General features: G+C 43.6%; 1 protein-coding gene across 1 annotated transcript in view; it reads right to left on the bottom strand.

Annotated features, from left to right (window-relative positions):
* Positions 1-14,437: 14,437 nt before the first annotated feature.
* Positions 14,438-23,375, bottom strand: part of GRID1 (glutamate receptor, ionotropic, delta 1) — a 786,384-nt gene continuing 777,446 nt past the window's right edge. The window contains exon 19 of the mRNA XM_011950437.1: positions 14,438-15,138. Within this exon, the coding sequence (XP_011805827.1) occupies positions 14,710-15,138 (429 nt within the window). The 3' untranslated portion in view covers positions 14,438-14,709. The remainder of the gene's footprint in view (positions 15,139-23,375) is intronic.

The following is a 23,375-nucleotide window of genomic DNA, read 5'->3' as shown; positions in this document are numbered from 1 at the left end:
AAGAGACATCAGTACAGATCTTATGAACATTTAAAGGAAAATAAAAATACTATGAATAACTCAATGCCTACAAATTTGATTATTTAGATAAAATAGAAGAGAAAGGCATATGTGCCAAATACCATACAAGAAAAAGTAGACAATCTGAATACACCTATATCTACTAAATAATATGAATAAAAAATTCAAAACCGTTCAAAATCCAAAGCATGGAACCCAGCTGGGTTCACTGATCAATTCTACCAAACATGTAAAGAAAAAAATGACAATTTCCACAATCTCTTCCAGAAGATAAAAGCAGAGGACAAACTTCCTAATTCATTCTGTTGGGCCAGCATTACCCTAATACCAAAACCAAAGACATTTTACAAGAAAATAAAAGTACAGACCAACATTTCTAATGAACACATGCAGAAAATCTCAACAAAATGTTTGCAAATTGAATTCAATAAAAAAATTATACATCATGACCAAGTGTCATTTATCCCAGGTATGAAATGCTAGTTCGTTCTATCAACAGACTAAACAACAGCAACCAAAACTTCATGATTATATCAATAAATGCAGGAAAAGCACATTTAAAACAACTTGATACCTATTCATCATTAAAACTCATGGCATACTAGAAAAAGAAGAAAATTTTCTCAACTTGGTAAAAAAAATTCTACAAGAACCTATAACTAACATTTTACTTGATGGTGAGAAATTAGAAATTTCCCATTAAGATCAGGGAAAAGAAAAGTATATCTCCTCTTATCATTCCTTTTCAAAATGTGAAAACTATGCAATAAGCAAGATAGTTCAGTAACACAAGAAAAGGAAATAAAAAGTATACAGATTGGGAGGAAAGATATACAACTTTTTGTTCATAGGTGACATATTTATGTTGAAAATCTGAAATAACCAACAAAAGAACTCCCGAAACTTAAAAGCAATTATAGAAAGCCTTCAGATACAAAGTTAATATACATATTAAATTGACTTTCTATATGTCAACAATAAATGGAATTGGACATTAAAACCACAGTACCATCTACAGTAGTGCCAAAAAAATTACTTGGCATAAATCTAGCAAAATATTACAAGATCTATATAAAAAATGACAAAACTTTGATGAAATAAATCAAAGAAGAACCAGATAAATAGAAAGATATTCTATGTTCATGGATAGAAACACTCAATACTGTCAAGGTATCAGTTCTTCCCAACTTGGTCAATAGACTAAATACAGTCTCAACCAAAATCCCAGTAGTTATTTTGTGGATATCAACAAAATGATTCTAAAGTTTATATGAAGAAGCAAAAGACCCAGAATAGCCAACACAATAGTGCAAATGAAAACAATATTGCAAATGATAGTGTCAGAAAACTGACACTATCAGACTTTAAGACTTACTATGAAGCTACAATGTGGTATTAGCAAAAGAATAGACAGGTAGATCAATGGAAAAGAATAGAGAGCCCAGAAGCAGAACCACATAAATATAGTCAACTAAATTTTGATATAGAAGCAAAGGTAATGCAATGAAGAAAGATACTCTTTTCAACAAATATTCTGGAACAACTGAAAATCCACATGAAAAAAAAAGAAAAAAAAAACCTACAAAGAATTTAGACAGAGACCTTATACCCTCACAAAAATTAACTCAAAAGAAACCATAGACCTAAATGAAAAGAACACAACTATAAAACTTCCACAAGATATCACAGGAGAAAATCTACATGACCTTGAGTATGATGATGACTTTTTCGATACAACAGCAAAGGCAAAATCTATGAAATAAAAAACCAGTAAGGTGGCTGCATTAAAATTAAAAATTTCTGCTCTGCTGAAGATACTATCAAGAGCATGCGAAGACAACCATAGATTGGGAGAATACATTTTCAACATACATATCTGATAAAAAGATTATTATCAAAAAGATACCAAGAAGCCTTATATTCAACAATAAAAAATCAAACAACTCAATTTAAAAATTGGGCAAAAGACCTGAACAGACACTTCATCAAAGAAAACATACAGATGTCAAATAAGCATATAAAAAATGCTTCACATCATATTCCATTAGGGAACTGCAAATTAAAACAGAGATACCACAACCTATCTTTTAGAATGGACAAAGTCCAAAACAGCGATAGTATCAAATGAGAAGCAATAGGAACTTTCACTTATTGATGGTGAATACAGCCACTTTGGAAGATAGTTTGGTAATTTCTGACAAATTGGGGAGATTCTGACAAACACAGTCTTATTATCCAAACCAGCAATTGCACTTTTAGGTATTTACCCAAATGAGTTAAAAACGTAATGGCCACCAAAACCTACACATGAATGTTTGTAGCAGCTTTATTTGTAATTCTTAAAAGTGTTGTTTCAGGCAGAAGAAAAATATCTCAGAAAGAAACAGAGACATAGAGGGAGAAATAAAGAGACACAGAAAAAATATATTGAAAAGCCCAAATGATTCCTTACTATATATAATGATAGTTTAAAAATTATTATTGAAGTTTTATTGAAAATATATGTAAAATTACAATTATAAACAATGGAGGGGATTAAATGAAGTTAAGGTGTTTTAAGATCCCGATTTTGTCTTGGACAAGGTAAAATATATATTTATATCTGTAGGATAATCCCTTTAAGAATACAAAAATGTACAACCAACAAGCTAACAGAGAGAGGATATTGAATAACAAAGCATTATTTTAACTACTAAGAAGGCAAAAAGGGGATAATTAAAATAGAACAAGAAGCAAAAATAGAAAACAAGACTATAGATCTAAACCCAAATACATCAGCAATTATATTGAATGTGAATGCACTAATTATTTTAAACACCATATTAAAACACACACACATATGGACACACACACAGAACCTCAAACTGCTTTCAAATGTCACACCTTAAATATAAGAATGCAGAAAAGTTGAAAGTAAGAAATGGAAAGGTATTAATTTTTTCAAAGTTTATCTGTGGATTCGATGCAGTTTCAGCCAAAATCTCAAGAGTAATTTTCCAGAAAATAGCATGATGTTTTAAACTTTATGTGTAAATGCAAAGGAATGACTCACATAACCAGATATCAAGATTGATGACAAAGTTACATCAACTAAGACAGTAGGGCATTAGTGCAAAAACAGACAAATGGATCAACAGAATATGATATGAAAATAGGCCTACACACGTAAGATCACTGTATTAATGATAAATCTGACACCTCAGTGTAATGAGAAGCGGACGTTTTTCTATAAATGTTTCTGTAATAAACAAATGTCCATACTAAAAACATATTGTAACCTCTTTCTCACATCATACTAAAAAATTGATTCCAGGCAGCTTGCAGATGTAAATGTAAAGGCAAAACAAACATCAACACAAAACACCCAGAAGAAAACAAGAAAATATCTTTATGACCTGGTTTAGGCAGAGTTTTCAGAAACAGGATGTATCTAACACTGAAGATTAAAAAAAAAAGTTGAAAATGAACTTACAGTTAAATTAACAACTTCTGGTCATCAAAAGATGCCAGAAAGAGAGTGAAAAGGTAAACCACGCTATGGAAGAAAAGAGACAGCTCACAAAAGCAATATGCAAATAAGCATATGTAAAAGGCTCAATCTCATTAATCATCAGTAAATGCAAATTAAAATCACAATTAAGTGTACTGCATTCTCACTAGAATGGCTGAAAATTAAACTATATGATTGCACTGGTGTTAATGAGGATGTGGGACAACTGCAACTCTCAAACACTGCAGGTCGAGTGCATAAATCAGTACAACTATTTCTGAAAACAGTTTAGAAGTATCTACATAAAATTGAACACATGCATACTTGTGACCCAGCAAACCAACAGAAAGGCATACATAAATTCACCCAACATGTCCAAAAAATGTTTATTGGGATACTGCTTGTTATAACCCAAAATGAACTCAAGTCAAAAATCTATTGATAGTAGAATGTGTAAATTGTGGCATATTCATATAAAGAAATCCTGTATAACAATGAAATGAACTTCATGCAGAACCATAAAGTCCCTAAAGCCAATGCTGAATGGAAAAAAACAAACAAACAAAAAAACAGACAAAAAGTATAATAGATTCTATCTCAACGTATTTCTTTCTTTTTTTTTTTTCTTTTTGAGACAGAGTCTTGCTCCATCACCAGGCTGGAGTGCAGTGGCACGATCTCAGCTCATTGCAACCTCCGCTTCCCAGGTTCAAGCAATTCTCCTGCCTCAATCTCCCAAGTAGCTCGGATTACAGGTGTGTGCCACCACGCCCAGTCAATTTTTATATTTTTAGTAGAGATGGGGTTTCACCATGTTGATCAGGCTGGTCTCGATCTCATGACCTCATGATCCGCCCACCTCGGCCTCCCAAAGTGCTGGGATTACAGGCAGAAGCAACCGCACCAGGCCTCTATCTCAAAAAATCTCAACTCTATCTCAACGTATTTCTAAAACAGATGACATTAATCAATGGTGCTAGCATTTATAGTACTGGTTACCTTCAGAGTTCCAGAGTTGTCAACTGAGGAGATACACAAGAGGAAATTCTATTCTCATTTTGAGTTAGGGCCTACACAAGAGCACTCACACTGTTAAAATGAGCCAACCTCTATACTTATGATTTATGCACCTTTCTAAGTAAATTTTATAATTTTCTGAACAATTATATTATAAAACTGTGACTTTGTAATTGGGCCTTTTGTGACCATTTTCCTGTACTACTACTAATGGTCATCATTTCTGAGCACTTGCTGTACATCAGTCACTAGCACTAGGTGTTTAGGTGTTTTAGTCCAAGTTTTCTTTTCTTTTTTTTTCCGGAGATGGTGTTTCACTGTTGTTGCCCAGGCTGGAATGCAATGGCACGATCTCGGCTCATTGCAATCTCCACCTCTGGAATTCAAGCAGTTCTCCTGCCTCAGCCTCTCAAGTAGCTGGGATTACAGGTGCCCACCACCACACCTGGCTAATTTTTTGTATTTTTAGTACAGACAGGGTTTCACCATGTTGGCCAGGCTGGTCTCAACCTCAGGTGATTCACCCACCTCGGCGTCCCAAAGTGCTGGGATTACAGGCATGAGCCACCATGCCCAGCCTCCAAATTTTCTAAGTTCATTCTTCAAGATAAAATTGCTGCTCATGTTGTTTAGACTTCATAGATATGGAAGCTGATGCTCAGAGAAGTTAAGGGACTTACTCATGGTCATATAACTAAAAACCTACCTTCAAAAGCACACTTTTCTGATTCCAACACTGACTCCTGTGTAGTTCTGTGCATTAGTATTCTTCAGGCATCCATTCAGAATAGTGGCCTCCCACAGCCAAATTAGAATTATGCAGGATACATTCACACTATCCCAACCGCAAAATGGTTGACTAGTGTTTTTTCCATGAATGCCACACCTTCCACACTGCCTGCCCTCACCTGCAAGCTTGCAGTCCTTGGTAGCTGAGACCTGGATCTGGGGAGGTGACCGTCTGTCTGATGTGTGTTATGTCTCCATCTTCAGAACATGTGGGGCAATTCAGGGCGGAAAGAGCATGAGCTTTATTTAGGCTGACGGATAAGATGAATGACCTTGAGCAAACCACTTAATTACCCTAAGTCTTATTTTCTGCATTTACCAAAAAGAGATTCCTTTAATTTTCCAGGGGGAGAAGGAGTTAATTCTCCTGGGACATGCTAGGCATCTGATCCATGTGAATTCCTTTTCTTTCCCCTCTCAACTCCCCTAGAGTAAATATGTTTTATTTCTTTCCCACCCCACACCCATTTTCCATCTTTCTCTACCCTGCCTCATGGACTCCCTTGCTGTCTGCTCTTGGGACTGGCAGGAGATTAGCTGGCAGGAGACCAGTGAAGTCAGAGTATGCACTTTCGCAGCTGGCTGCTTTTAGAGTCACCATTGAATAGCTTATCTCTGGAGCTGTGCTCAGCCCCTGTCAGGCAGTCCTGACCATAGTTAGAAAATGTGCTTCCTCCTTCCATTTTGTTGGGTTGTCAGCAGGTAAGGGTGTGCTGCTGTTCCTACACTCAGGCTTCTCCACTACGGAAGAAAAGAGACAGCTCACAAAAGCAATATGCACATAAGCATGCGTAAAAGGCTCAATCTCATTAATCCTCAGTTCTCCTTGTGACTTTACTTTGCCTGCGCATATCTTTTCAAATAGTCTCTCTCCCCAAATTTCTCAGTTTCCCTGTGCCATCTCTTTCTTACCATGCAGGATCCTTACTGACACAGCAGCTCACTCTGTCATTTTCTCTGGAATACAACAAGCACCTTCTACATGAGATTACTTAGTCTGGTCAGATGACAAGTTGCCAACAAAAGAAGATTTAACTACTTTTGGGCTTCAGGCCTAAGGTAGAGGCAGAAGCCAAAAAAAAAAAAAAAACCAGACATGATGGAATAGATGTAAAACAATCCCAGCACATATACAGCTCATTGCTTCAGGTGTGTGCATTTATTTCCCCCATAAAACACAAGGGGTTGGATGCTACCTGAGAAACACAGGGCTATCGCCCTGGAACCTCTGAAGGTCTTGTGTTTTTTTGAACTATATGGACATGAACCTTACCTCTCAAACTATATTCTGAAAGATGCATAGATACCTCTGCCAGCTTTGGAGAGGCAGTTTCCCTGAAGTTTGCTTCTTTTCAGCTGCACTTCATCATGAGCATGTCTGAAAGTCAGGAGCTGAGAGGGCACTGACTGAGCCTCTCACAATCAAATCACTCCTCTCTAGGTAAGCCAGGCTGCTTTTCATTTGCTTTCCGAGAACAATCAGAATGATTACCTGAGAGGGTCTTGGGAACAGAAATGAGGGCTGCTGTTACTGCTAGCTCACAGTGGGAGAGTGAGACCTAAAGCAAGCATTCCAGTTCTACAGATGAAAATGGAAACGCTTCCTTCCTCTGTCTCAGGAGACAAGCTGGAAGGAAGTGGTCTGTATGTGAATGTTACGAATAAGATGGTTGATTAAGCTCAAAGCCTGAGCAGTTCACACCAAGAGGCAGGATGCTGTAGGTGCACAAATCACAAGAGCTTCTATCTGTAAGAGTGTGTTTGTGCAAGTACCTTACCCACATTATCACTGATCTTCAAAACAGCTCAGGACTCAGAATCCATTCTACAGGTGAGGAGGAGAAGGAAGGCTCAGAGACATTGGTAATAGGATCAAGGATACCCATCCAGTGAGTAGCAAAGAACAGATTTTGAGCCAGATCTGTCTTTTCCTACTCTAATCTACTGAATCAGCACTAGGCCATGCTGATTTGCAGTAAAAAAAGTAATTTGCCACAAAGCAAAGAGAAGCATGGCCTTGCTTGTCAGGAGCCAGCTCTGGTCTTCGGAAGCTGTATAGGTTCTGCAAGAGGCTCAGCTGGCAGAAGAGGGGAGTTTATGAACTGGGAAAACATCATTTCAGCAGTCATGAATCACACATAGCTCTGTGAATTCATTCTTATCACTTCAAATCCAAAACCATACAACTGTAAAGTCCAGAGCCAAAATGCAAAAGCAGGTCTCACTTATTTTATTGACACAGCATTTGTCTAGTATTTGTACCCATCTAAGGTGCACAAATCCCTTCTTCCTGCACCCCTTGCCCAGGGAGCCAGGCCTAGAACAGAGCAAACGTGGATATATCCCAGGCAGGGCACTGACCCTTTGCATCCAAGAAGGCCACAGGGAGGTAAGGGGTTGAAAGTAGGAGGCAAAATGAAAGGAATCCTGTCTACTTAATGTCAGGGAAACAAACATGAGAGCTTCAGGGGAAGACAGACCAGCCAAAATCCTCTGAAGGAAGACATGAGCGAGGGAGGTCTCTGAGGAGGTTGACTTCACCATTGAAATGCAAGCGAGAGGATGCTGGAGGGTGGTGGATTGTCAAGCGGCAGGGCACAGGCGCCAAGCTGGAATAGTAAACACGGTAGTGGGGAGTGGACTGGGTAATACTAGAGCATTTAGAACCAAAATGAGCCCAGGGACTGAGTGTGGAGACAGCCAATTCCCTGCCAGTCTATTATTTCTGGAGGAAGAGCTTGAATAAGTTTATTTCACCCAATTTTTTTTGCTTGCCTCAAATTAAGGATGGATGAAGCAGTTCTAAGGACTGAAAAGCTGAGCTACAGGAACCAACTCCCAATTGCAGCTTTTTTTATGATTACTAACTATGGAATTTTCACCAAATAGAAGATATAGGTATTACTGTCACTGATAGAAGAATGAAAGAGTGAGACTCAAAGAAGTAAAAAGGAATGTGCTCAAGATGTCACCTCCAATAAGAGCCAGACATAGGAATCCAGCCCAGACCTGGCCAGTTTTAGTATTCATTCCTTTGACTTATCTTGACCACGTTCTTGGGTGCCAGGATCAGGGCACCAGCCCCACTCTGTTGCCCATGCATCTCATGGTGCCCAGGGTGCCCTGCCAGTGGGATTTTTCCACCTCCTCTTAGTCAAAGGCCCAAGGCCCCCATCTGCAATGCATTTTCTACACTCCCTCCTTTGGCTACTGTTCTGCTTTTCACCTCAGATGAGCACCAAAATAAGATTTCACCTAAACACTCACCTTGGAGGAGTGAGATGCAGAGGCTTGCCGGACTCACAACTCTTAAGGCAAGTGGCTTAGAGCTTTTATATGAGAATTTTAGGAATATGTGGAAGATATGAACCAGGATCCTGGAATAAATGCACATACACACATGCATACATACGTGCACACATACATGCACAAGCAATTTGGCAGATAATTTTTGGAGGTTTTCAGGCACCTCTGAGGTCTGTCAAGGGACTTTGAAGGAGGAATTCCTGCCCAGGGGAGAATCCTAAAACTCTTTAGAGCACTGGTTAGCCTCAGAGTTTCCCTTAGCTTGATGCACACGTTACCTTTGGCAGAAGGAGGAGATGCCTCTTGGGGAGTCTAGGGGAGGAAGGAGATACCCTTAGAGGAACAGTCCAGCTTCTGAGTAAACCTAACAGACTGATGCCCTGCCTGGCTGAGGCAGCTTCAGGGGAGCAGATATCTAGCCCAACTCTGTGGTTAGAAATGACCCTGTTAGCCCAGCCACTGCAGGGAGCCACAAGCAGATACTCACCGACTCCCCTGAAGCCACTGGAGAGAAGGCAGCAGATGTGGAGGCTGAGGTACCTGATAGGCTGGTGAGAGGGAAGATCAGCACAGGTGCAGCAGCTGAGGCACAGCAGGTATGCTCTCCAGGAGGGAGAGCTGGCTGTACTGGCAGGAGTATGCACTAAGGACTCAGACAGACAAGAAAGTGAATCCCAGCACTCTCTCTCACCAGCTTTGGAACCATGTCTTTTTGAGTCTCAGTTTTCCTATCTATAAATCTATTTATAATATTTTTTACCTTGCATGGCTGATCTGAGAATAAGAGAGTGTTTATATGTGAGGAGTATAGTACAGTCTCTCGAACACCATACCTGATCGAGAAACGGTCACTGATACAGATGATAATGGGTATTCTTATTAGGAAGCAGGATGTTTTGGAGAATGCTTGGGGATTCTTTGCATATTTCAGGGATTCTGGTTGCAAATCAGGATTTTAGAACAAAGGACTGATGATAGAGGAGGGTTTGCTGAGCACACCAGGCAGCTTTGCAGACAAGAGGCCACATTGCAGGAGCTGCTCCTCCCTCCTCGGTAGCTGATTGCAGAGCACCGCTTGGCTGATTGTTGTATTGAGATTGTGCACTGGGCAGGGAAGCTCTGAAACAGCCTCTTTTCTGCCCTGGGTTCTGTTTCTGATGAGCGTATCTCCATTTGCTTATGTCACCCAAGTGCATTGCCATGTGCTTTAAAACTCTACATGCATGTGTCTGATATGGTTGAGTGTGTTTGCATGGACTTAGGTGTTTGTGCGTGAACATGTACATAGGTGTATATGTGTCTGTGTGTACTTATTTTAGATGTACAGGTCTCCATATGTTGGTGAATATTTTGTTTTCCTCTGAGTTTGGACACCCCTGAGTCTCTGGCAACTGTATACTTGAATCTACCAGCAACTGAGCTCTCCTTGGGGCACATTTGGTTGCTCACCTTAAGTAATCCAGGTCTGTCTAGTGCCCTCTCTTCCAGATCCCAGCCATCAGCCATTGTAAAATTCTGTGCCCATCTTTTTTTTTTTCCCTGCAGAGAGAGTTTCTATTATCTCTGGAGCTCAGTGCTCAATGTCAAGTTCAGAAGTGAGACAATAAATGCTGGCAGGGGAGGGATGATCAGACATTACAGACAATTGTCCCTTCCTCTTTCGTAGGAAGTGACTATTAGCTCACCGGATTTATCTGGAATAGGTTCCCTTCTCTCGTAAGTAATCTCCTCTGACTAAATACCACCACTGAGAGGCAAAAAACAAACAAACAAACAAAAAAAAACAGACAATGAGTAAAGTTATTGGCACAGAAGAGGGTTATTTATGTGCAGGTTTTTGGTACAAAGGGTGAGGATAATAAGAATAAACAGTTTTATTAAAAACAACTAATGGCATAAAAGAATATTTTAGATATTAAAAAATGTTACATTAGGAACAGAAATGCTGCCTCTTTTATTGTGTCCACAGCAAGGAAAGGTCATTTAAAATTGTCTGGAGCTTTTATCTCATTTTCTTTTGCCAAGCCTTGGAGTACAAGGCTCTAGTTAAGACGCAGATGCTAATTCATGAGCAGATACTTTTGGGAGTGAAGGTTTCCTGAAAACAAAGCTGGAGGCACTCAATTAAGTGGCCCCTTCACCTTGGAAGCAGAAGGTCACATAGAGACCTGAGTTATCTGTTAGACCTTGCCCATCTCTGTTGTTTAATAATATTTAAAATGTTTAATATTTCAATGTTTTATAATATTTCTGTCACCTATTATTAAATGCAATGACTTTTAAATGAAAATGCACAGGCCATGGACTGCATCCCTCCATGTCCTCATGGCCTTTAGGACCACTGGGCTTTTCTTCTTTAATGTGTCTGCTTCTCCTTCAGTGCTTGAAAAGATAAACATTAGGTATGGAATTAGTTTTACCTTGGCACTATTTGGGGGATTTCTAATTTAGGAACTAGGTAGCTTCTTCTTAAGAAAACAGCCTTTTGTGATTCCTCACAGCTGCTCCTGTCCATCCATCTGCTCACAGAATCCAGCGGTGTCTGTTGCCCACCCCTCGGCCCCAGTCTCAGGAGTGACCCCATGTGGAGAAGCCTGTTCTTGGTGCAGGACAGAAGAACTAGGGCTGGGCATCCTCCCTTTGGTTTCTAAAAGAAGAAGTCTTGATCATGACAGACAGCCCCTTAGATCAGCTTTACTGAGCTTGAGGCCAATAGTGGGGCTGTTTCCCCCACAAAGTCACTGAAGCCAGGGGACTTTTTCAGAGGTTGGCTGAAAAGCACATGCATCTGAGGGTGGAGGATCAGGTTGACGGCTCGAGGCCTGTAGGATGACTGAGGGCATAGGATGTTCATTGAAGAAAGGTCTCCACAGATCCTGTAAGGGCCAAACTTTGAGAAGCCAAGCTATGGCTCCACCAGGAATGACAGTCCCTTAGCCCTGAGACCTAAGCACAGTGAAGCAACTTATCTAGAGGAGAGGGTGAGCGCAGAGATGAGAGTGGCAGCACAGTCAGCTGACAATTAAAAGGGTGTTCATTCCTCTAGGCCATGGGAGCACTTCTCTACACTGATCAATCATGACCCAGTTCTCTCCTAAGACACTTCCAAGAACTTAATATTTTAAAGAACACTGTTAAGTTAACCAGAAATTAGACTTGCTGCTCAGCCTGTCCCTCACACTGTCCCCTGGTTGGTTTCAGGGAACTCTGGATATGCACTGGGTGAGGAGGGCATGATCCACCTCCAGGCATATCTGAGACCCCCTTGAGGAGAGGAGTTTTTCTCATGACTGTCCCTGCCGATGGCACAGAATTTACTTCATAATCTCAGCATGCCCAGAAACAAGCAGACAGTATTTCTTCACCCCAGAGAATAAGAGCATAGGGAGCAAAGACAAGATTTATTATTAAACAACTTTAATCCAAATGCTGATTATTATTTGCAGTGTCTGAAGGCACAAAATATACCTAAAATGTATGGAATAGTCTAAACAGAGTTATAAATCCAAAGAGCAAAGCATGAAAAAAAGATACATTCTGAGCTGACACAGAAATCTGAGTTGGGAAGATTTTTTTTTCCTAGAGAACTTGCTTGACTATCAATCATTTCCCCTCATGCCAAGGGTAGAAAATTCTAAAAAAAAAAATAACATAAACATGGTGAAGAATAACACCATGAGGTGTTAAGGATTTTGTATAAGCAGAATACTTCTCTTGAGGATGCTGGTCTCTCTCTCTCTCTCTCTCTCACACACACACACACACACACACACATGCACAAACACATCCTCCATCTCTCTCTCTTTCCTCCTTGACACTCATTCTAAGCAGAACCATCCAAGAAGACATCCATGCTATACCCCAGAAGACAGGCCATCTCAGGGAGCAATGGGGAAACAGAGTTGGTGTGAGATAAGGCAGTGAGACCAGAGTTTGATTAAAAAAATAGATATATATATATATGAAAAATTGACCATTCAGGGCAGGGCCCCCAGTGTGCTGATGGAAAACAAAGCCTGCTCTTCCTCGGGGTCATGGTAGCCCACCCAGGCTTCTCTGAGCATGTCTGGCTTCAAGCTCCACATGCTCTGATTGGAGAAATGTCAATGGATTGCCTAGGTAGCACGAATATCAGACTATTCTCAGCATCCAGCAATAAATAACATAATTATAAACACTCTCTTCCCCACAGTGCTTTTAGCTGACTGTGTGATGTGGCCATTCTTTACTGCTCAATCATGTCACTAGGGACTTTAGGAAAGAAATCAATCCCGGGCTAGTTATCACCCTCATAAATACATCTCTCTAGAAACTCCACAAGGCTATAGAAGAAGCAATCAATAGGACTTTGTATTTCTCCACGATCACAGACCCAGGATCTCAGCTCCGTGATTACTGCTGGCTGTGGGAGCTCCACCTCCTTCAGTGACAGATGTGGGCTGTGTATTCCATTCTGACGGGTCTGGAGATCAGAATAACCTTTGTCTTTTGGAGAGGAACTGAAGTGACACAACTCAGATTCCCCCAGTTCCACTCCTAATGGTTCTTTCCCTGATTCTGTAGTTTAGTTGCCTCAGAAAGGGCAACTGAAGGAGGGGGAGCTGTTAGGTAGTCCTAGGCTTACAAAACTGGGTTTCCCCGCAGCTGTACCTGCACAGGCATAGGTCTGGAAATCTCAGAAGATATCAGATGCCCTGAGTGGGGAGGGCCCCTGCTCTGGGCTGGATTGCTGCCTGAAGAGGACCCCAGGTCTGGTCTGGAGAGGGTGGTGAAGCTGGAAGGGAGGGTTTGTGCTGGAGCCATCCCTGTTTGTTGGACTGCCTGCAGGATTTAGGACCCCGAGATAGGCCTTCACTTTTGGGGCTACAGGCAACTTCCCTGGAGGATGGGAGTTACACTTATGCTTTTTATCTAAGGGGCAACGCTTTCATCCTACCTAAACAAACATGGTCTCTTTTCTCTATTTCTCAGCATGCCCCATCACCTGGAGTACTGGTCCACCCACCTGGGTACCTCCCCCAACTCTTTCTAAAATGATCCGTTTACCTGACACCATGAAGCTTCTACTCCCTGCATCTATGGCCTCACTTCCTTCTCTCACCCAGGACTATGGGCCGAAACCCAAGGGAACATTCTTCCTCTACCTGGCCTTTTGTTCCACCACCTCACCTGGTCCATGTAACTAACCCCACCTCGCAACTCCTTGCCCCCATGGACCTTCTTCCAGATCAACCCCACCTCTGCCCAGCCTCCCTGAGGAAATGATGGAGTCTGCCCTCCTTCCCCCAATGTTCTGTCACTTTTTTATTCTTCTAATTTTGAAAAGAAAATAAGAAACAAAGCCAACAGGAAGAGATGAGAACAGCTCAGTATCAAAGTCCTCAATTACCTCAATTACAGGTAACTGTCAGCTTCTCTTGGGCCCATGGGGCAGAGGCACACTGCGGCACACACAGCAGTGACCATCTCGTCCCGCATGATCCAGGACAGGACAGAACAGGACAGGACAGGACGGCCCTGAATCCAGGGCACCTCCTCAGTCCCAGGCTACCCAGAACAGCCGATCACCCTACAGCAACCCAGTGGGCGAGCCCAGTGCGGGCTCCAGACTCACTCTTCATCCAGCTGAAGGACTAAAAGGAACGAGGGGCCAGGAGCAAAGAAATGGGGCAGCAAGCTATGGGACAAGGCAGCTAGTGGCATGTGGGGCTCCTCGTCTTCCCTTCTTCCCCAGCAGAGAGGGGCTTCTTATCTGGTTGCCTCTTCTGCCCTCAGAAAGGCCCAGGAACGGGGGGCTCCTTTGGCACTTCAGAATGATCACAAGTAATTTTCCTTTTTATTCATATAGAACAAAATTTACAAAGTCATTCATACAGTTTTTGTGTTTTTTTACTGACTTCGAAAATTGGGAATATTCAAAATACACTTTTACCCCACTCCATTCTGTCATTATTTACATATATGTACAAGAAAAATGAAAGAGTCTCTGTGTATGTGTGTGTGTGCGAGTGTGTGTGGTTTGTGTTGTTGTCTTCTTGTATTAAAAAGCTCTGCTGGTCGGGTGGGTGGGAGGGCAGGCGGCGCGGTCAGATGGAGGTCCCATGGGAGGTGTCCAGAGCCTCTGGAAGGACGCCTCCAGGCACGGGCTGGAAGGACATGGGGATGGGGGTCTTCACCGGGCTCTGCCGGAACAGTCCCCCGTTGGGCGACCTGTGTTTGCACTGCATGGAGGGCATGGTGGCTGAGCTGCTCAGCGGCAGTGGCAGGTTGCTGCTGGGCCCTGATGAGAGTGTCCGGCTGGTGCCATGGCTGCTCTGCTCCGACAGAAAGGTGCTGACTGAGAGCTGGGTGTTCTGGTACTCCCGTGTTGGCTCCAAGGTCTGGGTGGGAGCCAGGCCCCCCATCTCCAGGGCCGAGAGCTCAATTGACGCTGGGGAAATCTGCTTGTGAGCAATGTCTTCATCCATGAGGCTGTTCATGCGCCGGTGGACCTGCTCCAAGTTCACTTCTTTGTCCTGGAGGGAAGGCACAGGAAGGTCAAGTGGAGCCCTAACAGTAAGTCAAGGCTGGCTTGCTACAACTCTGGATGTCTGGAGGCACCAGCCCTGGTCAGTCTGTTGGGCTGTGGGTGAGTATCCCATTCATGTGGCTCCCACCTCCCCTCAATTATATGGCCAACCCTCAGTCATCTGGGGAAGCTATTGGGTAGACATGATCCCTATGTAACAAAGATGCCATCAACAGGCCTTGGCTGCATCCTGCTTTGCCTCTGTACTCAGTTTAGAGTCACTGCCACACCCAGAACCAACCCTTAGGACAAGATGTTTTGAAGATTAGGTAGAGACAGGAGAAGAAGTCCCACAGGAATAAAGGAAATGGTCCTTGAGCCCCTAAGGTGCCCCATGAATTTGCCACTTCGAGTTCACGATGATGAAAAGATTTTGTATGATCATCCCCACCTTATACAAAAGGAGGCTCAAGCCCAGGAAGGTTCAATGACTCCTCAGAGTCACAGGCCCATGAGTGTTAGAGGCAGCTTTGAGGCCTGGAGCCAGAGAGAAGCCCTGCCTCACCCAGTGACCTCGGTCCTCCCTGTGCAACCTCCTCAGGCAGCCCAAGGAAGGGGACATGTCCCTGTCTGGAAGGGCAAGGCGGCATGGGTTCCTGGATGGAGATTGTGAGGAATGGGACTTCCCCAGGGTCAGCTGACTCTTCTGGTTTCATAAGGGTATCTAAGTGGGTGATCTCACACCTGATACTGTCTCACCACAGTGGGTGACATCACAGGAAATTACTTGGTTTGTTCATTTGCTTAAGAAAGAAAACAAAACAGAACAAATATTGTTCCTTTCAAATAACTTGATGATTTGTCTACAATGTCAGAATAATTAAAGACAGACAAACTGCTTGAAAGCTCAAGGAAGACGTCATCTCCTTCCTTAGCTTCCCTGCAGTGAGGTGGGCACAGGACCTGGTGCTCAGAAGAGGAGCCATATGAGCTTCCTGGTGAGGTTGAAGCTGCAGGGACTTTGTAAGCAACATGGGTGCTGATGGGCCAGGGAACGTGGTGACCTCTCCCTCACCTCAAACTCCTACAGAAATACAGTCCCGAAGCTCAGCTCCCAGGCACCCCTGCAGGTGGTCTCATGTTGGCATCTTGTATCAGAGAAAGCAACCCATCCCCTGTCCACCTTGCAAAGGAGTTAGAAATATTAAGAAATATAGGAGCCCTGAATATGCTTTCAGAAGGAAACAAAGGAATCACATGAATCTAAGAGCCATACCAGTGACTGCTTTGAGCTTCTCTGGGGATTATGGGGGAGGATTTCCACCCCCAGAAGTTCAGCTGAAAGATGGGCATGAGCCCCGACCAGAGGAGTGCATGAATTACAGGGCTAACCCCCAAGAAAGGTCAACTCAGTGTTCCCCAGGCAAGGAAGTTACGTGCTCTACAGTTCACTCCTTGCTTCAATGTCCCCTGGCATATAGAAGGTGGGACCACTGCTCTCTCCACACCTTTATGAGTTCATGGTTGGCACACAGAGCTTGGCTTCTGATGAGACACCTGCTGTCATTCTCAGAATCCTTCCCAGGACAAGAAAACTGACAACACCCACAAGACAACTTGACAAGTCATGCCAGGGCAGGAGGAAATCAAGAGAGCCAACTGGTTTCAGAGTAGAGGATACTATGGGATGTGGCTCGGTGTCATAGGTGAAAATGACATCAGAAACCACTGGCACAGCTTCATAGGCACAGTCACAACTCCAGTGATCTGAAGCCCACCCACACAAGCAGAGCTCAGTTCATTGGTGCTGGAGACCATCTCTGAGTTAGCATCACCTCTGCATGGCAAGTGTCATGGGGAAATCAGGGGGACTGGCTGGAGAATGCCAGGCTTCTACTTGGCCCAGATAAATATTGTTCATGTATTGCTTATGCTGACTCCTTCAAAGGTTTGTAAAATATAGAGCAAACCAAATTCAAGTTATTTTCCTAATTACCTTATACTATGGTGGAGCCAGCTCTGTTCAACTTTGCTCCTTTTTGTGTGTTCTATTTTGTCTGCTTTGTTTTCATTTTTGCATGTAAGACTACTTTAGGAATATTTTATAACTGTTATACAGGGTATTAGTGGCTTAGTGCCACTCAGCATCAATGATCTTTTCCCAAGGAAGTCTATGGTTTATTGCTTTTAGGGAGTTACTATCCCCACTGGATAACAGTTTGACAGGCTATCAAGAGACAGGTTACCTGACAAAGAGACAAGATCATGACCCAAATAAGGACAGTAAGATTGAAGCTGAATCCTGAACAAAGAGTCGGAGAGACAGAAAGCAGTGGGTGCTTCATCTGCTGCAGCAGCGGGACTCTGCCAAACTTTCTCTTCCACAGCTTGTCCTCCTAGTGTCTGGGTGCTGGGCCTCCAGACAAGCCCTGACTCCTGCCCAGCATCAAGCCTGCATCTCTAGCATTCTTGGGACTGCTATGAGCTCCTGTTAAACTGTGGATAGAGTGTCATCTGTATTAGCGAGACTCAGTGCCACAATCATTTTGGTGAATATTTGTATCTATAAGGCATGCTCATTTTGAAATGTGTGAATGGCACAAAACAAGTACCAGGGAGTCTGGAAGTTGAAGTAGTTGAGAGAGGAATTCAGATACTTTCAGGGTTTAATAAGATAACCTTCTCTTCTCTTTGCAGCTAGCAAAGCTTGGAGAAGGCTGAATAAGCTGGTCACCCTCATTGGCAGAGACTTTCATTTCCATGGAAGGGAAATTGATAACCTGGGGACCACTGGAAGAACTAGTTAGTAACTAGTCAGCTGCATAATCTTCCCTTTTCCTCCCTTCTAACTTCCCTTCAGGACTTTAAGGACCCCTTTGAAGATGAAAAGAAATAAAGTTTGAGTAGACTCAATTGAAGTGGGAAGCGGGTATCTTGGTTCCAGGGCTACTCAGCTCTGGATTCTGGCAGTTGATAGAGGGCCTGTCCTTTTTCTCAGTCAATTGAGCACTAGCCCAGGGTGTTCAGGAGATGCTCCCATTTTGTCAGAGTTTGGAGAGAAGGAAAGATTAACTTCCTGTCCAAGAAAGCCACAGGGAGGTAGGGGGTTGGAAGTAAGGGACAAGGTGAAAGAACTGTTTCTACTTAATGCCAGGGAAACAAACATGAGAGCTTCAGGGAAAGACAGACCAGCCAAAATCATCTGAAGGAAGATGTGAGCGAGGCACTTCTCTGAGCTGGAAGACTTCACCACTGAAGGGTGAGGGAGAGAACGATGGAGCGTGGTGGACTGTCAAGTGGCAGGGCACAGGTGCCAAGATGGAGTAGTAAACACGGCGGTGGGGAGTGGATTGGGTAATACTAGAGCATTTAGAATCAAAACCAGCCCTGAGACTGAATGTGGAGATAGCTAGTTCCCTGCCAGTCTGTTATTTCTGAAGAAAGAGCTTGGCTAAGTTTATTTTACTCATATTTTTTTTTTGCTTGCTTGCCTCAAATTAAGGATGGATGAAGTAGTTCTAAGGACTGCTAAGCTGTGCTGCGGGAACCAACTCCCAATTACAGTTATCATTAGCCTTTAAAGTCTCATGTCAGGACACGCAGAAAGTGACTACACCAAATGGACAAACGTTCCAGGGGGGTTTCCTATCCAAATGGTTATTAAGAAATCCATCCTCTTCACATCAGTGTCACCTCATTCTACTCAAATTCCATCATTCCCAATAGCTCCAACACCAGGACAAATCCTTGGAGATGAGGGTGCCATCTCGAGCCTCTTATTTTGGTTGTTTAACTGAATAAGAAAATGTGTATAACTGCAGCAAATGACTCCTGTGTTTTTTGAAAAACAAATGCAGCCATTTGCTGTGTCTCACAATGTGTCCTTTAAGTTGCCTGCTCCTGCTGCTGTCTGTGGGAGCCAGAGCTGAGGTGCGGAGAACAGACTGCCTGGTTTGGAAACTCTGGAAGCATGGTCTGCTTGTATCACCTGGGGCCGTAGATTTAGCACTCATAAAGTCATGTCTGGCTGTTCTTTCTGTGTCTCCAGCCAAGGAAAGAGGAGACAGGAGTAATCAGCCTACTCAAGGAAAGAGGCAGGAGTGATTTGAATAATTATCTATCTTTTAGACAAGACGGTGCATTCTATTATGTTATGCAAATTCAAATAATGGGCTTTTTATGTGAACTACATCCGTTTACATCCTCATCATCCCAAGGTTTCAGTGTTCGGCCAGGTAATGACAGCTGTGAAAAGAGACTTGGAAACATTGCTACCTTCATTAATTTACTGCAGGTAACTGACCTGGTGAAACATCCCTGAATATGACATAAAATTCACAGACTGTATTTACCCGTGAATCCGGCTGAATTCCAGCTCTGTGTTTCTCATCCCATATTAAACTGACAACAGATGCACCAACAGAGGTTACTGGGGAACCTCTCCCAGGCATTATCTTGCAGAGATAAAGTTCTGTAATTAAGCCACTGTTCACCAATGTGGAAATAATACAGTGTATTGGAAAACAGTAATTAACTAAACTATCATCTTTGTAACAGCCTATTACACGTGGGACTCCTTAGAACAGACTTTGCTTGGAGTCCAACAGCTCTTATTTTAAGTTGGGCAGGAACAAAACTGGGGATGAGGGACTTCCCCCTGACTGAGCTGGCTGTTGGTGGCATTATCCTGTTACCACTGAGACCAACCAGGTGCTAAATTGGACCCAAGGGCTGGGAGAAATGCCACCAACACAATCTTCAGTGCTGTTCCCAAGACTTACCCAACCCCAACGGGCCGGGCTAGGGGTCTGAGAGTATTGGCTGGATAAGGACAAAGGAGCTCAATTACGTAAGTGAAATGGTCTCAGGAGATGGTGGTAGTTTTTCAAAGCATCAGGAGAAAGAGTTCTCATCAGTTCAATCACAGATATTTTAGGGAGGGCAATGAGAGCGAACCAACAATGACTTCACATCATAGTGGTAGCAGCAGGTGCACTGAGGAATGAACTGAGGCTAGGGGTACAGCAGCTTGCTCAAGGCCATGCAGTTCCACAGTAAGTGGAAGGTCAGGACGAGAGCTCACATCTACCAGACCAGGTTCCCAAACCTGGGCTCTTTTCTTTTCCTTTTTTTTGTTTGTTTGAGACAGGCTCTCCGTCTGTCTCCCAGGCTAGAGTGCAGTGGCCTAATCTCGGCTCACTGCAGCCTTGAACTCCTGGGCTCAAGCAATCCTCTTGTCTCAGTCTCCTGAGTAGCTGGGACTACAGGCACATACCATCTCACCTGGCTAATTAAAAACAAATTGTGGAGACTGAGGTCTAGCTTTTTTTGCCCAGGCTGGTCTCCAACTCCTGGCTTCAAGCAATTCTCCTGCCTTGGCCTCCCAAAGTGCTGGGATTACAGGCATGCACCACTGTACCCAGCCTAAAACGTGGGCTCTTTTCCATGACATCAGTGTGTCAAGAAATTCATCCTCCCCACACCAGTAAGAATTCATTCTACTCAAATTTCATTACCCCAGTAGCTTCTCACCTTGGAATGCTGGTGTAGATCAGAGGTTTTCATCATTGGCTGGATATCAGAAGCACATGTGGAGATTTTAGAAATTATGGCAGTCCAGATCTCCCTAATATGACCCTTTGGGAAACAGGGCCCAAGCATCTGTATTTCTAAAAAGCCCCAGAATTCATCACCTCTGATATGCCGCCAGAATTGAAAGCCATTGATCCAGCTGCAATGATTACACAACAATTTAACATTAATAACATTTTCTTTATGTGAGTCCAGACTAGTTCATTCATTCAATAAACGTGCTTGAGCTCCTACTCCCAGATGAGCTAATGTTCTTGATAAAGCATCTATCTTGGTCCCTGGCACATAGAAAGTGCTCAATACTTCAATTATATTCATCACCCCTTAATGAGAGCCTCCACTGTTCCAGAGAGAAGGCAAATTGACGGGAATCCAGAGGTGAGGAGGCACTGGTGGATCTGAAGCAGAGACAGGCAGGTAAATAATTACTGGCAATGTAGAGCACACCCAGCAAGGGAGGCAGCTAGTGGTGGCAGCAGGCAGGGGAGGCTTTGCCAAGTGATCTGGTTTTGAGATACACAGTGCTGTATGGTAAGTGTTCCATGGCTTCTCACTGGAGGCCGTGGGCTGAAATATGCACACTCACTATTCTTACTCTCATGCTAAGCCATTTGCTCCTGAGCATAGTTCTCAGGCTAGGCTGTTTCCAGCAGAAGGGAGAGACTGAGGTTCAGATAATGTTAATGTGTAACCAGAAGCCAGGAACCTGGCCCCAGGTAGAGCACCAAGTCACAACCTTCATTCCCAAGTCCTCTGGAAAATGCTGCCTTGGAACCCAACGGGCTCATGCACATACCCAGTGGAAAGGACAGCGCCCTGGCCTTTTGACAAGCTTGCACCTGGGAAGCAGCAGGGGTACAGAGGTAGACACATTGTTCACATCCCATCTCTACCCTTCTCACTTCTGATATGGATTTCGTCAAGGATAAGGATGCCTTCCTCAACTACTGAAGAGGGCTAACAAGATTGCTCAGCACAGGAAAGGAGCCCTAAGGTGTCACTTGTCTCCCTCATATTCCTCATTGCCTAGCCCAGAACCTTTGGATGGAGTAGCCGCTTGGCCACCATCAACCAAGCATGACCCTGGGCCAGGTACATCTTTAATTCACTTTATATGCCTTCCCTTGTTGAATCCTCAATGCAACACTGCTGGGTTGGCACAAATGAAGAAGAAAAATGTGCAGAAGGGCAAACTCTTTACATGCAGTTGAAGAAGACATCAAAGCAGTGGAGGCAAGGAAGGGTGTGGAATGGAAGAAGTGAGGGCCTCTGGGATCTAATCTTTCATAGTAGGTGGGGGCATGCAGACAGAGGCTGCCCACAGCCAGAACAGAGGGGCCGTCTGCTCCTCTGCCCCCTGCTCCCCTGCCACCCTGGCCTCAGCCAGCTCCTGTGTGCAATGGAAGCCAGGCCAAGGGAGGGCAGGCAAGGCAGAAAGCAAGAATTTCAAACTCCGAGCCCAGTGATGGATGATTCATATCTCACTCCTCATGTCATCTCCCATTTCTGCAGTTCTCATCTTTATTTCATGAATATTTTATTCTCAGAGCAATGGCTTCATATCCCCCATAAATCTAGCGGGTGGCTCTTTACTGCATCCATGGAGCTTAGTGCATTCACCTGCATTGGGTAACTACATAATCGTCTGATTCCTTAAAAAAAATATGAGCTCAAATCTACATGAATATTAAGGGGTTGAACGCACATTACCACTCTTCTTCAAGTAGGTGTCTAAACTGTGACGACATCCTAGAGCAAGCCATTAAACACAACTTGGGCTCCACCCAAAGACAGGTTTCTGGCTCTTAAGAAATATAGCCAATGCCTCAAAATGAAACATTGAAAGATCAACCAGACACTCTCACCTAATTGCAAATGCCGCCCCATAAAACACGGGCAACCAGGAGCACAAAGTAGTTCTGGATTAAATACCATCATTATTTTTTGAAGGTTTTAAGAATATGCTTCTAAAAGACTGTTGTTTTGAGCCCTTTCCTGGTTCCTATTCCCTGCATGATAAAGTCAAAACCTCTCGGTCTGGCATTTAAGTTCTTCGGTGCAGGTCCCGTATCCCTCCCCAGCTTCCCCTGCTAGCATCTCCTTCCTCATGTTGACACTTCAGCCCTAAAGCTCCAGGAGGTATGATGACTTTGTTCACCTCCGTGCTGTTCACCTTGCCCAAAATGCAACTTCTTGTCTCATCTTTAGTACCAGGATTTGTATCAATGCTTCAAAGCTCAGTTCTAACAGCTCTGAGCCCCAAGTAGTCTTCAATAACCACACCCCTAATCCCTCTGACTCCACCATGCCCTGGCTGGGCTGGATGCCCTCAGCACTTTTGTGATACTTGCTGATCACTGCAGGACAGCCTGCTCAATGAGTGGAGACTGCTGGGCCCATCTCTCTGCCACATCTGTGCATGAGAAGGTAAGCTCCCTGAAGGCAGGGGCCGAGTCTCTAGAGGCAGGCTTATTAAAGGAAGAAAGGGAGAGAGGGAAGAAGGAAGGGAGACATTGCATTTGAAATTTGGAAACCCATAAAAATAGGAAAAAGATGGAACATTTCCATGCAACCCTTCTTAGCAACACCAGAAGGGGTTGGAGGACAGGCAGCTGCTGTGCTTTTCCAACCTGCCTCTCTCCATGTGTCCTC

Source organism: Colobus angolensis, unplaced genomic scaffold (genome assembly GCF_000951035.1).
Source record: "Colobus angolensis palliatus isolate OR3802 unplaced genomic scaffold, Cang.pa_1.0 Scaffold307, whole genome shotgun sequence".
Classification (NCBI taxonomy): domain Eukaryota; kingdom Metazoa; phylum Chordata; class Mammalia; order Primates; family Cercopithecidae; genus Colobus; species Colobus angolensis.
This window is presented reverse-complemented; position numbering and strand designations above follow the sequence as displayed.